Genomic DNA, 15240 nt, shown 5'->3' on the forward strand with positions numbered 1-15240 from the left:
AATGCCAACAGCCCAAGAAGAAAATTCCTTGAATTCAGTTTAACTGGGCACACTAAGAAGCCAAGGACATACAGGGCAGACAACACTTTCACTAAGACTTAAAGACAATTACTATCAAAAAAATTAAGTGGAGCCAGGAGGTGGTGGCACATGCCTTTAATCCCAGCACTCAGGAGGCAGAGGTAGGAAAATCTTTGAGTTCGAGGTCAGCCTGCTCTACAAAGCAAGTTCCAGGACAGTCAGGGCTACACAGAAAAACCCTGTCTCAAAAAACCAAAATAAAATAAAGTGTCAAAACAACCTGTTCTATCAAAGTCCCAACATCTAAGTGGCAGGCCATCATTATTAAATAAAGAGATGAGGGAAGGAGAGACCAATTAGCACTTACAGTCAGCACTCACCAAAACCAAAGGCTAATGTTCCTATTCAAAAATAAACTATAGAAAAAGGTTGGGTAGCTATTGTGTACACTGCATATTGAATACAATCACCTTTACAATAAATCTTATTTTCTAATCTTTTAAGTTTTCTTTAAGGTCTTACATTACAAACCACTTTTCTAGCCCAAAATATTGTTATGTGTGTACATATATATGGGCTATAATTGATACACACACACACACACACACACACACACACACACAGCGCTACAATTGCTACACACACAATTGTGTCAGAATACTGCTTGAAGAATTTCATGACACAGTCAAGGATAGGATTCTCCTAATGCCCCTAGATCCAAATGATAATTTTAACAGTTCCCCTCTGTGGTAAATTTCTCTCTACAACACAATACCTGGTTCATCTTCTTTCATTAAGAAGTGAATTGTATAGTGACGCACACCTTTAATCCCAGCACTCGGGAGGCAGAGGCAGGCAGATGTCTGCCTCGGGGTTCGAGGCCAGCCTGGTCTACAGAGTGAGTTCCAAGACAGCCTCCAAAGCCACAGAGAAACCCTGTCTCGAAACACCCCCCCCCAAAGAAGTGAATTGTAAAGGGAAAGTTTTGTTTTCAAAGTTTGTCTTAGGCAAAATGGGTGGCTTTTTTGTTGTGTAATTATTGACCAGGAAGTCACCATTTAAAAAGGTACTTGGATGCAGGACATAGGTGCATGACTGTAATAAGGAGGCTGAGGCAGAAGGATTTTGTGTCAGGGGCCAGCCTGAGCAACTAATGACTCCCTATAGGGGGTAGGGGGGGGGCACTTGGTCCTTGACTTCCAGTCTTACTCCTAATTGATCTTTAGTGGTTTTCCTAAGAGAACAAACCAAAAAAAATCACTGCGTAAGTGTCCCACTTCTATACAGAAACACTTAAGTATGATATTTTATGCAAGTATAGAACCCTCTCCTTGCAGTTTTCTTCCTCAAAGGTCTGCCACAAAGCATGAGGGTGGTGTATCCCAGATGCTATTCCTCCACAACTTAGTTAGAGGCTAACCAAAGAGGCAGGCACAACATGGCTGGCATCCTCTATTCTTTGGGAAAAATGTGTGCCAGTGAGCTCTGTATTGTTCCTCACTCAAAAAAGAAGAGCCTTTCTGTCTGGCCTCCAATGGTAAGCCCCAGTCTGGAAGAGGAAGAAAATGGCACTGAGGAGCCTGGGAGATGGAGCATAGCCAAAGCTCTCAGACAAGACTTGAACCTATGACCTTCACTGTGTACACAATAGGCGGGTGAGAGAGACCGGTTTATCTCTGCTGCAACAGTTCTCAGCCCTGGGGTAGCACTCCCGATAAAATGACACGACTATTGTGTGGCAGCAGAACAGTCATCTCCTCACAACAGCCTAAACCAGCACTCCCTCCCCAAGACAAAGCAGCAGGGGTGAAATTAACTCAAGGCTGCAGAGCAAAGCCTAATACAGAAAAGAGAGGCCTGTGGAGGCTTAGGGACTCTCCTCAACCCCTGGGGCTCTGGACACATGGCTGGAACCAGGCTTTCTCCCCCATCTTTCCCACTTTCATTTAGGTAGGAAGCGGTTTCTGAAAGAATTTAATCATCTGTGATTTGTTCAGAAATATTCCCCCTGAAGGGCTCTGCTCTCTCCACCCTGTGTGAGCCTAATTCCTAGAAGCTGAAATGACTGTTTGCCGCTGCCTGTTTCACAAACACACATTAATTGGTCAGATGTGTCTCCTCCTCCTCAACCCCAGAGGGAGGAAGGAGAATCTGAGCAAAGCACAGAGATGATCCAACCGTAATTACACATAAAGGGAAAAGAGGGCAGCATGGGTTTTCCAAACAGGACAGGGTCTCAAACCCTCCCGGGGATACAGGGATAGCAGTTTAAAGTCCAGGCCCAGAGATCCCTCCATCTTGGAGAAAAGAACAGGAGTAAATGTGACCTAAGACTGGGAAGGGGCACACACCCACAACCTACTGACTGCATGCTCCCAGCCACCTTGCTCTCCTTTCCCGGGCCGCGCACACGTCCTGCTTTCAACCCTCCGCTCCCCACGCTCCCCTGAGTCCCTGACGAGCCCCAGTCGCCAGGGGCCCCTCAGCAGAGCCTCAGAAAACTCTCTGGCCTGCCCCTACCACCTGGCCAGACCAGAGGCTATCTCGGGCACCGTCACCCTCAGCCCGAACCGCCCCGGCCACGCTTTGAACTTCACCTCAGGCCCCCCTCCCCCACCCACGCAACGACCCCGCTTCCCCCGCACACACCTCCTCGCTCCGCCCCGGCCCCCCAACCCCCCACTTCCTCCGCCCGGCGCCGCTGCCCCGGCGCCCTCCGCGCCCCTCGGCGCCGGGCCTTCCTCAGCGTCGCCTCCCCCCTCCCAGCCCCGGCTCCACACAAAGCTTAGGACTCACCGCGCGCCGGTCCCGGGAGCCGCCACCCTCCGCCCGCCCGGGGCCCCGGGCCGCAGAGCCGCCACTGCTACGCGTCCCGGGCCGCCATCCGGGCCGCGGCCCCTCCCCCTCCCGCCCCGGCTCTCCGCCCCTCCCCGCGCCGCTCCGCCCCGCCTGGCCGAGGCCGCTGTGTCCGGGGCCGCGGGTCCCTCAGCCGCCGCCGCCACCGCCGCCGCCGCCGCCGCCGCGATCCGGGACAACCAGGGCAGCCCGGAAGACCCGGACACTGGACTCTCGTGCTCTCGGATCCGGATTCCGTGCGCGGTGGAGTCTAGAGCTGGCGAGTACGCGAGGAAACCCGGAAGCTGGATGCAGACGCCAAGTCCTGGGTCTCTAAATGCGCGGTTGCTTCGCGTCCTGAGGAGAGAATGCTGGAAAACCCGGTGGGCGGGTTGAAACTAAGATATGCTCAGAAGTCCAGGGTGGAGAGCTTGAACCCAGTGCTCTCTCCTCGTGCAAAAAACTCTTGCTGGATCAGACTTTCACACTGAGAAGTCTCTGGAGAAGAGTTAGCTCTTAAATACAGATGTCCTTCAACCGTGGAAAGAGGAGACACCACGGGGTCTGATCATGAATATCCATAAAGAACAGAAGACAAGAACACAGCTCTTGATGGTTTCATCCATTTTCTTCTTAGTTCGACAAACTATTTTAAGAAAAATTTGGGGGGGGGGGACGTGTCGTGACGCACGTATGCAAGTCAGCGGACAATTTGTGGGAGTTGATTTCCTCCCACCGTCTGGTTTCAGGGATCAAACTTAGGTTCCCTAGACTTAGCAGCACTCACCTTTACCCACTGAGCCGTCTTAATGGCGCGCAAACTTTTTTATCCATTGTTGTTAGGATCATTTTCTTTTCTTTTCCTACCATTTGTTTCCTTCTACATAATACCCATTTAAAAACTCTCCAGTGTCCCTTTACATTTCACCATCCAGTATCAGTAAATCTTACTGCATTTTATCTTGAGTCCTTCCCTGCCCTCTAACCCACCATTCTATCTCTATCTATTGACTTTTTTGGTAATCTGTTATCCATCTTAGATTGCCCAGCACACCATCTCCTACACAGTAGACTCTGTCCATGTGTAATTGAGCCCTCCCACCAGCTGCTTACAAAGCAGTCTTGATGACCTGAGGTTTCCACCTAATACCATAGCAGACCAAAGTTTATCTTCATTCTCAAGAACCCTCTACTTGGATTCTATCATGTCCTTCCTGTGTCCTTGACTATTTTATTCAGCTGTGCAGTTATCTCTCCTTATTCTCTTATTCTAAGGCATCCTTCAATAGTGCCATTCAAAATAGCATGTGACTTAGAGACTGAGTGGGTCATAAAGTCCCTTTACTCTCCATCTCTGTCTTCACAGAAAGGAAAGGAGGGTGGGAGGGCTGACAGCTTAAAGACAAACACTAAGCCTGTCTAGTCTAGGAAAAAGTAATTCCCTTTTGGTCCATCAATATTCATATTGTTCTTGGACAGTAAAAGGACAGAACTGACTCAGAGTGACAGAAGAATCTCCAATCTGTACTCTCTGATGTTACAAATGAGGGTTTACTAACAGAGAGAAAAAGCAGGGTTTAGTGTTTTATAGTTCTGTGATTTAATTAAGTATTAAATATTGTGGAAGTAGACTAAAACAGTGGGGGGGGGCAGTTCTACTTAGCTTCTAGTCAGAGCAAGCTCTCAAACCTGAAAGACTTAGTGAAAAAATGTCAAAGGACCTACTGTACTAAACAGTAAAGAGCTTTAAGTTTTAGCTTGTGTCTGCAGAGCAAGTATTGGCAAACTACGTCCCACAGAACAAGTCAGATTCACCACCACCTGTTTGGCAAATCCTGTGAGCTAAAAAAAATAGTTTTTATGTTTTTAAATAGCTAAGTAATAAACATATATTTTACAATACAAAAACTATGTGAATCTGGGTGTGGTGATACAAAACTCCAGCACTTGGGAACTTGAGGCTGGAGATCTAAAATTCAAGACTAGCCTGAGCTTGAAGTGTGATACACAGAGAAACTGTCTTTAAAAAAAAAGTGTCTCCAAACAAAAACTCATGAAATGTAGTCACAGTATCTGTGGATGTATTTACAGTACAACAGCACAGCTGAATGGTTTATAAAAGTTAAGTCATTTGCTATCTGACCCTTTACTGAATGACTTTGCTAACCCCTGCCCCCTGCTGTTCAGTTCAGAAGTCACTAGCCACATGTAGGCTACTTGGGCACTTAAGTTTCAGGGACTGAAGAACACAATCTTTAATCTTTACTTAGAATTTAATTCAAATTTAAACAGCCTGTGGTGAGTGTCGACCATATTAGACAGCACAACCCTAGAGATCTATCTGCTTCTGCCTCCCAAATGCTGGGGATTAAAGGCATGCACATCATGCCTGACTAGATTCTTCTTAAGTCTTATAAACTGATAAGCTTTTCTCCTCATAATGTACCATTCTCTCAAGATACATCTGTCTGTGGGCTTAGGCAACCCTTCTTCCCTCTCCCTTCCCCCTCTTTTCCTGACTCCAATCTAGGGTATTTTTTACTGGGATTACATTTCATCCCATGAATGGAGCCACATTGTATTCACACAGATAAATGGACATTTATATAAGTTCTTTGTGACAGAGGATGGCACTGTGGCTATGTTCTTTCTTCTCTGAGGAGAAAAGTAGAAAAGCTCTCTGCAGGCTGGATCCCTTGTTGCTGGTGGAGCCTGCAACTTGGATCACCTCACATTCACAGAACCTGAGAACAGCACATGTGTGCTTGCTATTTGAATCTCAAGGAAAACAAAACAAAACAACAACAAAACGCTTTATCACTGGACTGTTTCCCTCTTCCAGGCCTGAGAAACTGAAGCTAGATGATCTCTCTAGTTTAGAAAATGAGATGGCCAAGTGAACAACCCCATGCCATCTAATCTTGGCTAGGCCCTTCAAGGCATTAAACAAATTTACCAAATTAAATGAGCACCATAAGAATAGGTTGTAGGACAGTAATTAAAATGGAAAGAAATTAAGTGTCATAACTCACAGAAGCCCATAACTATAATTATTTGTAAAAGTAATCTTTGAAGTTTCTCACCTTTTCACCTAGGGAAAAAAAAATGGGTCTTCAATAAAATTCCAGGTTAAAAAGAAAAGACAGATACTTTGTTCTTTCTCTATATTAGATAAGGAAGCAAAAATAAAAAACCCAAATTCTTTTTCTTTTTTCCTGTGGGACAGGCTCTCACTATGTAGCTCTGGCTGGCCTGGAACTCACAGAGATCCACCTGCTCCAGCCTCCGGAATGCTGGGATTAAAGGTGTACACCGCCACACCTGGCCAGATTCTTAATCTATTCTAAACATCACTAAAGATGAGGCCTTATCAAATCTGAGAAAGTCCCCAATTTCAAACATACCTACTGTGAGCTCATATAAAGGAAACTGAGTACTGTCTGAAAAACAAAAAAGCAAATTCCTTTACTATAAAATTAATAGCAACTGAATTCAATCGTTCAAAAGGGAATACAAATAGAAGCTGCAACAGAACATCAACTCAGAAACTCAAACTTTCCTGAGGCCAAACTGCCCTAGAGTTACAGGGCCAGCGTTAAGTGTCATAAAGCACTAACAGGCTGTTCTTGGACAAGTTCACACTCAGGCTATTAAGAATTTCCATTAAATTTTAAATTATACTATTCATCAGTGAGCAACTGAGGGCTCTCTACCTGCAAGCTTCTCCCCTACACTTCCTCCCTGGTTTCTCAGCAAATAGAGACCTTACACTACCACTACTACGTGAACTAAAGACAGACTTTCCTAGCCTAACCATGAAAAGGAGAAGTTTCCAAATAGCTTTGCATTTATTCATGTGGTTCTGCTACATATTTTAGGAGCTGTAAACTTGCAAAGCTGTAAAGCTGATGACCTGATCTGTCGATGCTCCTAATTTTTTTTTTTTTTAGGTGTGCACATACATTATCCACATACAAAAATAAATACAGATTCTTCTGTGTGAAGGCTGTCTTCAAATAAAAAAGGAGAGAAAGTTTCCTCTCTTTTCCCCTCCTACTTTTCAGCTTTATTTTGGTATTAAGAGAGCCCAACAACTTCAACAAGAATTCAAGGTGCCATTGCTTGGTAAACTATTAATTGCATAGTGAACATAATGGCGGGGTTTGCAAGAGACCAAAAAGACACCCCCACCTTGATAAATGCTGCTCGCTGTCCTTCTGCTTTCTCAACAGAGGTCCAACAGACCAAGAGAGAGAACACTGCATGTGTGCATCTTTAGAACAGAATCTGTTCAGTTTTCCCTGGGAATCCTGAGAGTGATCAGGCTCTGCAGAAGCAATGCTATGCAACAAGCAGAGTTCACAGTTGAGTGAACATCAATGTGTAATGAGTAGAGGCATTTCAATGCAAATAAATGCTGAATATGAAGGATTAAAGAAAGGGAAATTAATCTTTTTTCATAACACAGGGTACTTTTCCCCCTTCTCACTCACTCTTTTTTAAGTCAAGCACATAAACTGCTGGAGGGAATCCAACATCCCCAGAATGGTAGTGGTGTTTTATAAAAAGCAGTGCATACACATTTAAGACCATGAATTTCCTAGGATTCAGCAACTGAGATCCCAATAGCACTTCAGAAAAGCCTCATAAACAAGTACTTCCCAGTGAGGGCTAAAAGGACCAGTGGAAACTCTCACTTAAAACCAAACTTTACTTTTCCAGTCATAGTTTTTTGGGACATTGATAATATAAAAAGACTTGCTTTCAACATTAGAGGGCTTTAGATGTATTTACTGAGAGGACTGTATTTCCTAATTTTTCTCTAATTGTCCCATCTACCTGATACTTATGCAACACCAGCAAAATAAACAAGGCAGCTTCAGGCTGCCTTAGCAGGTGGCTCCATCACTTCCCTTCCAATATAATCTATTCTTGTCCTACCTCTCAAACTAAAGGACAAATGGAAGTGTGTTTTCATGTTATCTTTTCCAAAAAAAAATAATCTGCTAAGAATGGTAATTCTAGCTTTTCACTTCAAGAGAGGCTGGGCATGGTGGCTTTGGTCTGTAAACATGGCATTTAAGAGGCTTAGGCAGGAGGATTGCTGTGAGTTCCAGGCAAGCCTGAGTCATACTGACAACCGGTCTCAACATGTCAACAGCAGAACATTTCAGGTCACCATAGGCTTACATTAAACAAAGATTCCTGAAACATCCTAATATTTCCTATTCTATTATTTTGAGAAAACTTTTAAATTCAAAGAGTCCCTTGTAAAATTGTTAACCTAGATTAAGATTTCTCTAACTACAAATACAAATCTCACAAAGGAAAATAATTTCCAATTTGTTCCTTTCTCTTTTGAATTTGGTTCCAAGAAAAATGTCAAAGACCTAGAATTTTTTAAATGAGTTTTTATAAATAATGTATTCAAAGATTTTTGGCCCACTACATAAAGAATCCCACCATGTAAGAAAAATAACAGATTTGGTTAAGAGTTTTAAATTCTCAGAGATTGAATCTGGTGTCATGTCAAGCCTTTAGCTTTATACTGCTTCAATCCCAAAGGACCAGCAGATAGCAATTTAGTACACAAGACTTCACTATGCTATATAGTTCCTTTTTCCCTGGGTCAGACAGCTTTATTCTGCTTCATTAACCCCTTCTTTGCTCCTTGATGGATCTTGGAATCCAGTTTCCCTGTAAGAGAAAAAAGAAGTCTCACTCATTATTTATTTTTATATTTGCATTGCAAATCTTTCCTGGCCTCCTACATCTTCTGGTTACTATGTTCCTGTCACATTCAATTATCTTGCTTCAGGATGCTGGACACTTCCAAACTTCAGTTTTATTTTCTAAGAAGAAAGAGGTGGGAATGTTTCACACACACACACACACACACACACACACACACACACACACACACACACACACACACACGACTATGTAAAGAATATATTATCTAATTTTGTGCTTTATTTAGGGTGTCTGATACTAAGAAAGACAATTTTTAAAAAAAGAATACAGATATGTAGATAAACAGAGACAAAACAAGAGAAGAAGAAAGAATAGGGGCATGCCACAAAAAATGTACTTCACACAGTGGGAAACCCATTCCACTGACCTGTTAACTAGCTGAGTACAAAGGATGAATCTCCCTCACACTGGGAAAAGCAGTTCAACTCACCCTTTTGCTGCCTCATCCTTAATAGGGGGAGTGACCTGAAACAGTGGAGTAGAATCCACACAAATGCTTCCCTAGCAAAGGGTCTCTATCACCAGCTAAAGGGGGTAAAGGTCATAGATTATATAGCTCTTCTGAGTGTTAAATTTAGAAAACAAGCAAAACAGCCAGGTGTCATGGTTTATGTAATAATCTGTATTCTGGAGGCAGAGGCAGGAGGATCCTGTATATTCCAGACCAGGTTGGTCTACATAGCAAGAGCTACATGCCTCTGCTTCAAAAAATAAACAAACAAAACAAAGCCATCTCATGTCTCAAGAGCTCCAAATGAGAAATCCTTCAATGATTTGAACTGACCCCTCAATCTACCAGAATACAGCTTAGTTCAGTGCCAGCAGCATTTGAAAGTATATATCTCATGAAGGAAAACTTTAGAGTTCCTATTTGGTCTTCGACAAAAGCTTGCAGATTTCTTTTCTCCCACAAAAAGCCTCATTTAAGTCAATGGTGATGATGATGATGCTAAGAATAGAAAATACTTTAATTCAGTTTTAGCACTAAAAATATAAAATAGAGTCCTGGATAAAAGGCAGCCTGGCATACTGTGGACACACACCCAGAACACAACTACCACCCAGATGTCCTTTTCACAGGTTGAGCAATCCGATGTGACAAATAGAACACTCATTAGAAGCTAGTAAATACCTGTATGAACTGGGCAAGTCATTCAACCTCTCTGGATTTCTTTTTGTTTTTTCTTTTCTTTTTTTTTTTTCTTTTGATTATGTATACAGTGTTCTTGCCTGCATGTATACCTGCAGCCCAGAAGAGGAGGGCACCAGATCTCATTACAGATAGTTGAGCCATCTTGTAGTTGCTGGGAATTGACTCAGGACCTCTGGAAGAACAGCCAGTGCTCTTAACCCCTGAGCCATCTCTTCAGCCCGTCTCTCTGGATTTCAATGGCCTCATTTGTCCAATTAAGATAAAAATACAAGTTCTGACCACTGCACAAGGATACTGCAGAAAAACAGACTCAGCCCTGAATTTCTTTTAGGCCCCTTCCCGAGTGTTTCAGGGCTGCACCTGCTCCTAGAATAGCAGTACACCTTTTTCTGTGCCACCCTAATGCTGTTCATAATGATCACAACACTGTTGATTTTAATTGGAGCTTTAGAATATGGGCATCCCTGGTAATTTAGGAGTTCTTTCATTCTATAGGCTGCCTAGCTGGGAATGTGAACTTGACAGCAAGCTGGCAAAAAGCCCTACTTCAAGACAAATTTTCTTTTGTCTCCCTCATAGTACTGAAGTAACAGTCAGTTGGTAGTTGTTCAATAAAAACTGTAGTTCAAGGCCAAGCCCAGCTATGCAGTGAATTAAAGGCCAACCTGGATCATATGAGACCTTGTCTCAAAAACAAAACAAACAAAGGCAAATAACACAAATTGTAAATCCTCAGTATAACAGACTACTAAGTAACCCAAACCAGCAAATAAAGTGTTAGTACTGAGGTACGAGTAATCAAGTCTTCTTCAGGCTTTTAGGACAAGCCATATGAGAATTTAGAACCCAATAAAGACTTCGATATCCAGTTCTTGGTATTGCCATATGCTTGAGACTCATTGCTTAGCCTTGTTCCTCAGATTTACTCTAGCTGTGTAATAATGATGAGGATGTTACCTAGTCTTTTTTGTTTGTTTGTTTGTTTGTTTCAAGACAAGGTTTCTCTATGGCTGCTTATGTTTGCATAGACAAAATATTTTCCTCAAATTATTTTCAATTTTTGGTTGGATGAGTCTATGGATTGAAACCTATAGATAATAGCTGAGGAGGTGGCTCAGTGGGTAAAAATGCTTGTTGTGCAAACATGAGGGCCTGAGATCACATTCCCAGCATCCATGTAAAAAGCTGGCATGGTGGCACACATCTGTAATCCCAGTGCTAGGGAGCTGATATAGGTGAATGCCAAGAACCACTGGCCATCTAGCCAAAAAGGCAAGCTCCAGGTTCAATGAAAGATCCTATCTCAAAAAATAAGATGCCAGGGAACAAGGATTTCTAGGCCATTCCCAGGAATCAAAATTTCTTTTATTGCCAGGTGGTGGCGGTGCATACCTTTAATCCCAGCACTCGGGAGGTATTGGCAGGTGGATCTCTGTGAGTTTGAGGCTAGCCTGGTCTACAGAGCTAGTTCCAGGACAATCGGGAATACACAGAGAAACACTGTCTTGAAAAACGTAAAAAAAAAAAAAAAAAAAAAAAAAAAAAATCTTTTATCAATTGAGCTGCTTAAGAAAGCCAGATTATTGTCAGCAATCTGTGAAATCTTAACAATCCAGGAACTTCTATATCTGTAACATCTAACAAAATGATTAAGAGCAACAACTATTAAGCCAACTAGAGTTGATAAAACAAAGAGTTTAGTCTTCTTACAGGAAGGGACAGACAGTATGGCAACCTTAAGCCTTGTCCTTTATTTTACTATATATTATATATATACATATATACACATATACACATACACATATACATATACATATACATATACATATACATATACATATACATATACATATATATATATATATATATATATATATATATATATATGTCAGTGAACATCCTTACCAGCTGAGCCACTTCTATAGTCTGGAGCCTACTCTTTCTAAGATGTGGACTGTAAGCTGGGCATTATGGTATACACCTATAATCTTAGCATTTTGAAGGTAGAGACAGGAGAGTTGGAATTCAGGGTAGTCCTCAGCTACCCAGTAAGTTTAATGCCACCTAGGGTATATGAGACTGCCACAAAGACTTGGGGCTAATATAGTGAAGGTACAATACATTCTTTTCACAGAGTAGAAATAATGTTTAGTTTTCTACATTTCCCCAATATTTTCACATTTAATACCTAAAGCATTTCAGTGTTTAATCACATCCTCTATCACAGAGCCTACAAGAATAAAAATCACTAAGTGTGGGGGTACACATCTGTAATTCATCACTTAAGAGGGTAAGGCAGGAGAATTGCTTTGAATTCTATGCCAGTCTGGGCTACATAGTTTGAGTGCTTCAAAATAAAACAAAACAAAACATATCAAGTCATGTGTAACAAATGGGAAAGAAGCCTGGCGATGGTGGCGCATGCCTTTAATCCCAGCACTCGGGAGGCAGAAGCAGGCAGATCTCTATGAGGCCAGCCTGGTCTACAGAGTGAGTGCCAGGATAGGCTTCAAAGCTACACAGAGAAACCCTGTCTCAAAAAACAAAAACAAAACAAAACAAAACACAAATGGGAAAGAAGTTACAAGGGGAAAGTAGTAAGTCATGATTCCAATAAATATCATAGAGATTTTCATGTATTTTGCAAGACATAAGTCAGTCATTTTTTAAAATTTGGGGTTGGAGAGATGACTCAGTGGTTAAAAGCATTGGCTGCTCTTCCAGAAGACCTAGGTTCAATACCCAGGACACACATAGTAAAACTTAGAACTGTCTCTAACTCCAGTTCCAAGGGCTCCAACATCCTCACATAGATACATATGCAGGCAAGACATCAATGCACATAAAATAAAAATAAATCTTTTTTTTGGGGGGGTGGACAGGGTCAAGGCAGGGCTTCTCTGTGTCTTTGGAGGCTGTCCTGGAACTAGCTCTTATAGACCAGGCTGGTCTTGAACTCATACAGATCAAAAATAAATCTTAAATAAATAAAAGTAACTTTTTTTTTTTTTTTTTGAGACAGGGTTTCTCTGTAGCTTTGGATCCTGTCAGGGAACTTACTCTGCAGACCAGGCTGGTACCAAACTCATAGAGATCCACCTGTCTCTGCCTCCTGAGTCCTGATATTAAAGGCATGTGTCACCACTGCCCTGCTTTTTATTTTGTTTTGTTTTTTTTGAAACAAGCTTTCATTGTAGCAGCACAGGCTGCCAGGGAAATCTCTATGTAGTATGATAACCATGAACTTCTGATCTTCAAGTTTCTACCTCCCTAGTGTTGGGATTATTGGCATGTGCTACACCACACCTAGCTAACAATTAGCCATTTTTTGTAGTGTTCTGTTTTGGGACAGAGTCTTACTATAAAATACAGCTATCTTCAAATTTATAATCCTTCTGCCCCAGCCTCCCAAATGCTGAGATTACAGAGCTAAAATATCATGCCTAGTTCACTGATCAATTACATATATAAATGTATTTATATATGTATGTATGTATGTTGTATGTATGTATGTATGTATGTATGTATGTTTGTATTTGTTTTTGAGACAGATTTTGTTATTTGTGAGCTGGCAGGAGACAACAAAGCTTACTACAACATTTTTTCTTTCAAATTTAGACAAATAAGATGCAAGAGAAAATGAGATCCTCAAAGATGGTTACTTACAGATTTTAGGATTTCCTTTAATAGGAAACTTTACAACCATTTCCTGGGGATTTTTGCAGATGAAAACAAATGGAGAATCAGACTCTTGACTGATGTCTGGAAACTGAAAGATAAAAATTCAGGCTAGTTGGGATGAATTGGTCATTTTGAAGAGATCAAAGAACAGCCTAGATTTTACCTCAATCCTGATGACAGTGCTCTCCGGTTCACAGACCAGGAGGACTATGCTCAACAATAACACAACTCCAGCTTTCTGCAGGTTTTATTATAGTATACCCAGTATATTGCCTGACATCTCTGGCTTTTTACATGGAATAAGCTTCCTAAACAAATGAAGCCTGACATTCCTCCAGGATGATGGGAACTGACCACTCTTTTAACACAGTCAGTCTTAAGTGTCTAAGGTCGGGGGCTGGAGAGATAGCTCAGTGGTTGAGAGCACTGGCTACTCTTCCAGAGATCCTGAGTTCAATTCCCAGCAACCACATGATGGCTCACAACCATTCGTTATGAGATCTGGTGCCCTCTTCTGGTGTGCAGATATATATGGAAGCAGAATGTTGTATACATAATAAATAAATAAAATCTTAAAAAAAAAAAGAGAGAGAGAGAGAGAGTCTAAGGTCGCCGGGTGTTGGTGACACACGCCTTTAATCCCAGCACTTGGGAGGCAGAGGCAGGTGGATCTCTGTGAGTTCAAGACCAGCCTGGTCTACAAGAGCTAGTTCCAGGACAGCCTCCAAAGTCACAGAGAAACCCTGGGGGGGGGGGGTCTAAGGTCTCCTGGAATGATGGGCAGCACCCTAGGTTCAACTCAATGGATGCCCTGAAAGATTTAAGGAAAGTCTGTTAAAAACAGTACACATAACCATCTTGTAAGGCGAAGGAAGATGATTCATTCTGAAACCCATGAGCATGTAAAGGCTGTTCAGCTGGATGCATTCCAGAACTGCTTAGGGAGAAAGGCAAGTGATAGGATATCACAAAACAAATTAACATGAATAGTAAGAGTTTGGGTTTTTTCTTTTTGCAAATGGAGACATGGAACCCAAGATTATGCTAGCTACATAATAACAGGTTAGGAAACCATTATAGATTGGCAGAAAAGTTCTCTAACAAACATCTCCAAGCAATCTGATGTTTCATTGTTTCATATCTTAGGATATCTAACCTGTTTGATAAATGACTGACAGGCATCTGGATCAGACTTAATTACCAGAGAAGTTCTTTTCGAAGTAACTACTATCAAAAACAGAACTCACCCATTAAGATCTATTCTCTCAGGCAGGGCAGGGTGGCACACGCCTTTAATCCCAGCACTCTGGAGGCAGAGGCAGGTGGATCTCTGTGATTTTGAAGCTAGCCTGGTCTTTAGAGTGAGTTCTAGGATGGCCAGGGCTGTTATACAGAGAAACTGTGTTTGGAAACAAAACAAAACAAAACAAAAAAACAGAAGACAAAAACAAAAAAGAAACTGAAAAAATTTGAGTGGGAGCGATGGCTTAGTGGTTAAGGACACTAGCTACTCTTCCAGAGGTCCTGAGTTCAATTCCAAGCAACCACATGATGGCTCACAACCATCTGTAAAGAGCCTGCAAGGATACATGCAGGCAGCACACTATATACATAATAAATAAATAAATCTTAAAAAAAAAAAAAACTAGGGCTGGAGAGATGGCTCAGAGGTTAAGAGCACCGACTGCTCTTCCAAAGGTCCTGAGTTCAATTCCCAGCAACCACATGATGGCTCACAACCATCTGTTATGAGATCTGATGCCCTCTTCTGATGTACAGATATACATGGAAGCAGA

At 42.0% G+C, this 15240-nt stretch overlaps 2 protein-coding genes across 5 annotated transcripts in view; both read right to left on the minus strand.

Moving 5' to 3' along the window:
• Window positions 1–2953, minus strand: part of Znf609 (zinc finger protein 609) — a 146126-nt gene extending 143173 nt beyond the window's left edge. For all 3 annotated transcript variants that reach the window (XM_027411318.2, XM_027411317.2, XM_027411316.2), the window contains exon 1: window positions 2818–2953. The gene's annotated coding sequence lies outside the window, so the exon portion shown is untranslated. The remainder of the gene's footprint in view (window positions 1–2817) is intronic.
• Window positions 2954–7547: 4594 nt separating this feature from the next.
• Trip4 (thyroid hormone receptor interactor 4) overlaps window positions 7548–15240 on the minus strand; it is a 57910-nt gene continuing 50217 nt past the window's right edge. The window contains exons 12-13 of one of the 2 annotated variants that reach the window (XM_027411309.2): window positions 13430–13532; window positions 7548–8553 (exon numbers count right to left, since the gene is read on the minus strand). In XM_027411309.2, the coding sequence (XP_027267110.1) occupies window positions 8486–8553; window positions 13430–13532 (171 nt within the window). In that variant the 3' untranslated portion in view covers window positions 7548–8485. The remainder of the gene's footprint in view (window positions 8554–13429; window positions 13533–15240) is intronic. The other variant, XM_027411310.2, reaches the window with a different exon arrangement.

The sequence above is a fragment of the Cricetulus griseus genome, chromosome 4, assembly GCF_003668045.3.
Source record: "Cricetulus griseus strain 17A/GY chromosome 4, alternate assembly CriGri-PICRH-1.0, whole genome shotgun sequence".
NCBI classification, from domain to species: domain Eukaryota; kingdom Metazoa; phylum Chordata; class Mammalia; order Rodentia; family Cricetidae; genus Cricetulus; species Cricetulus griseus.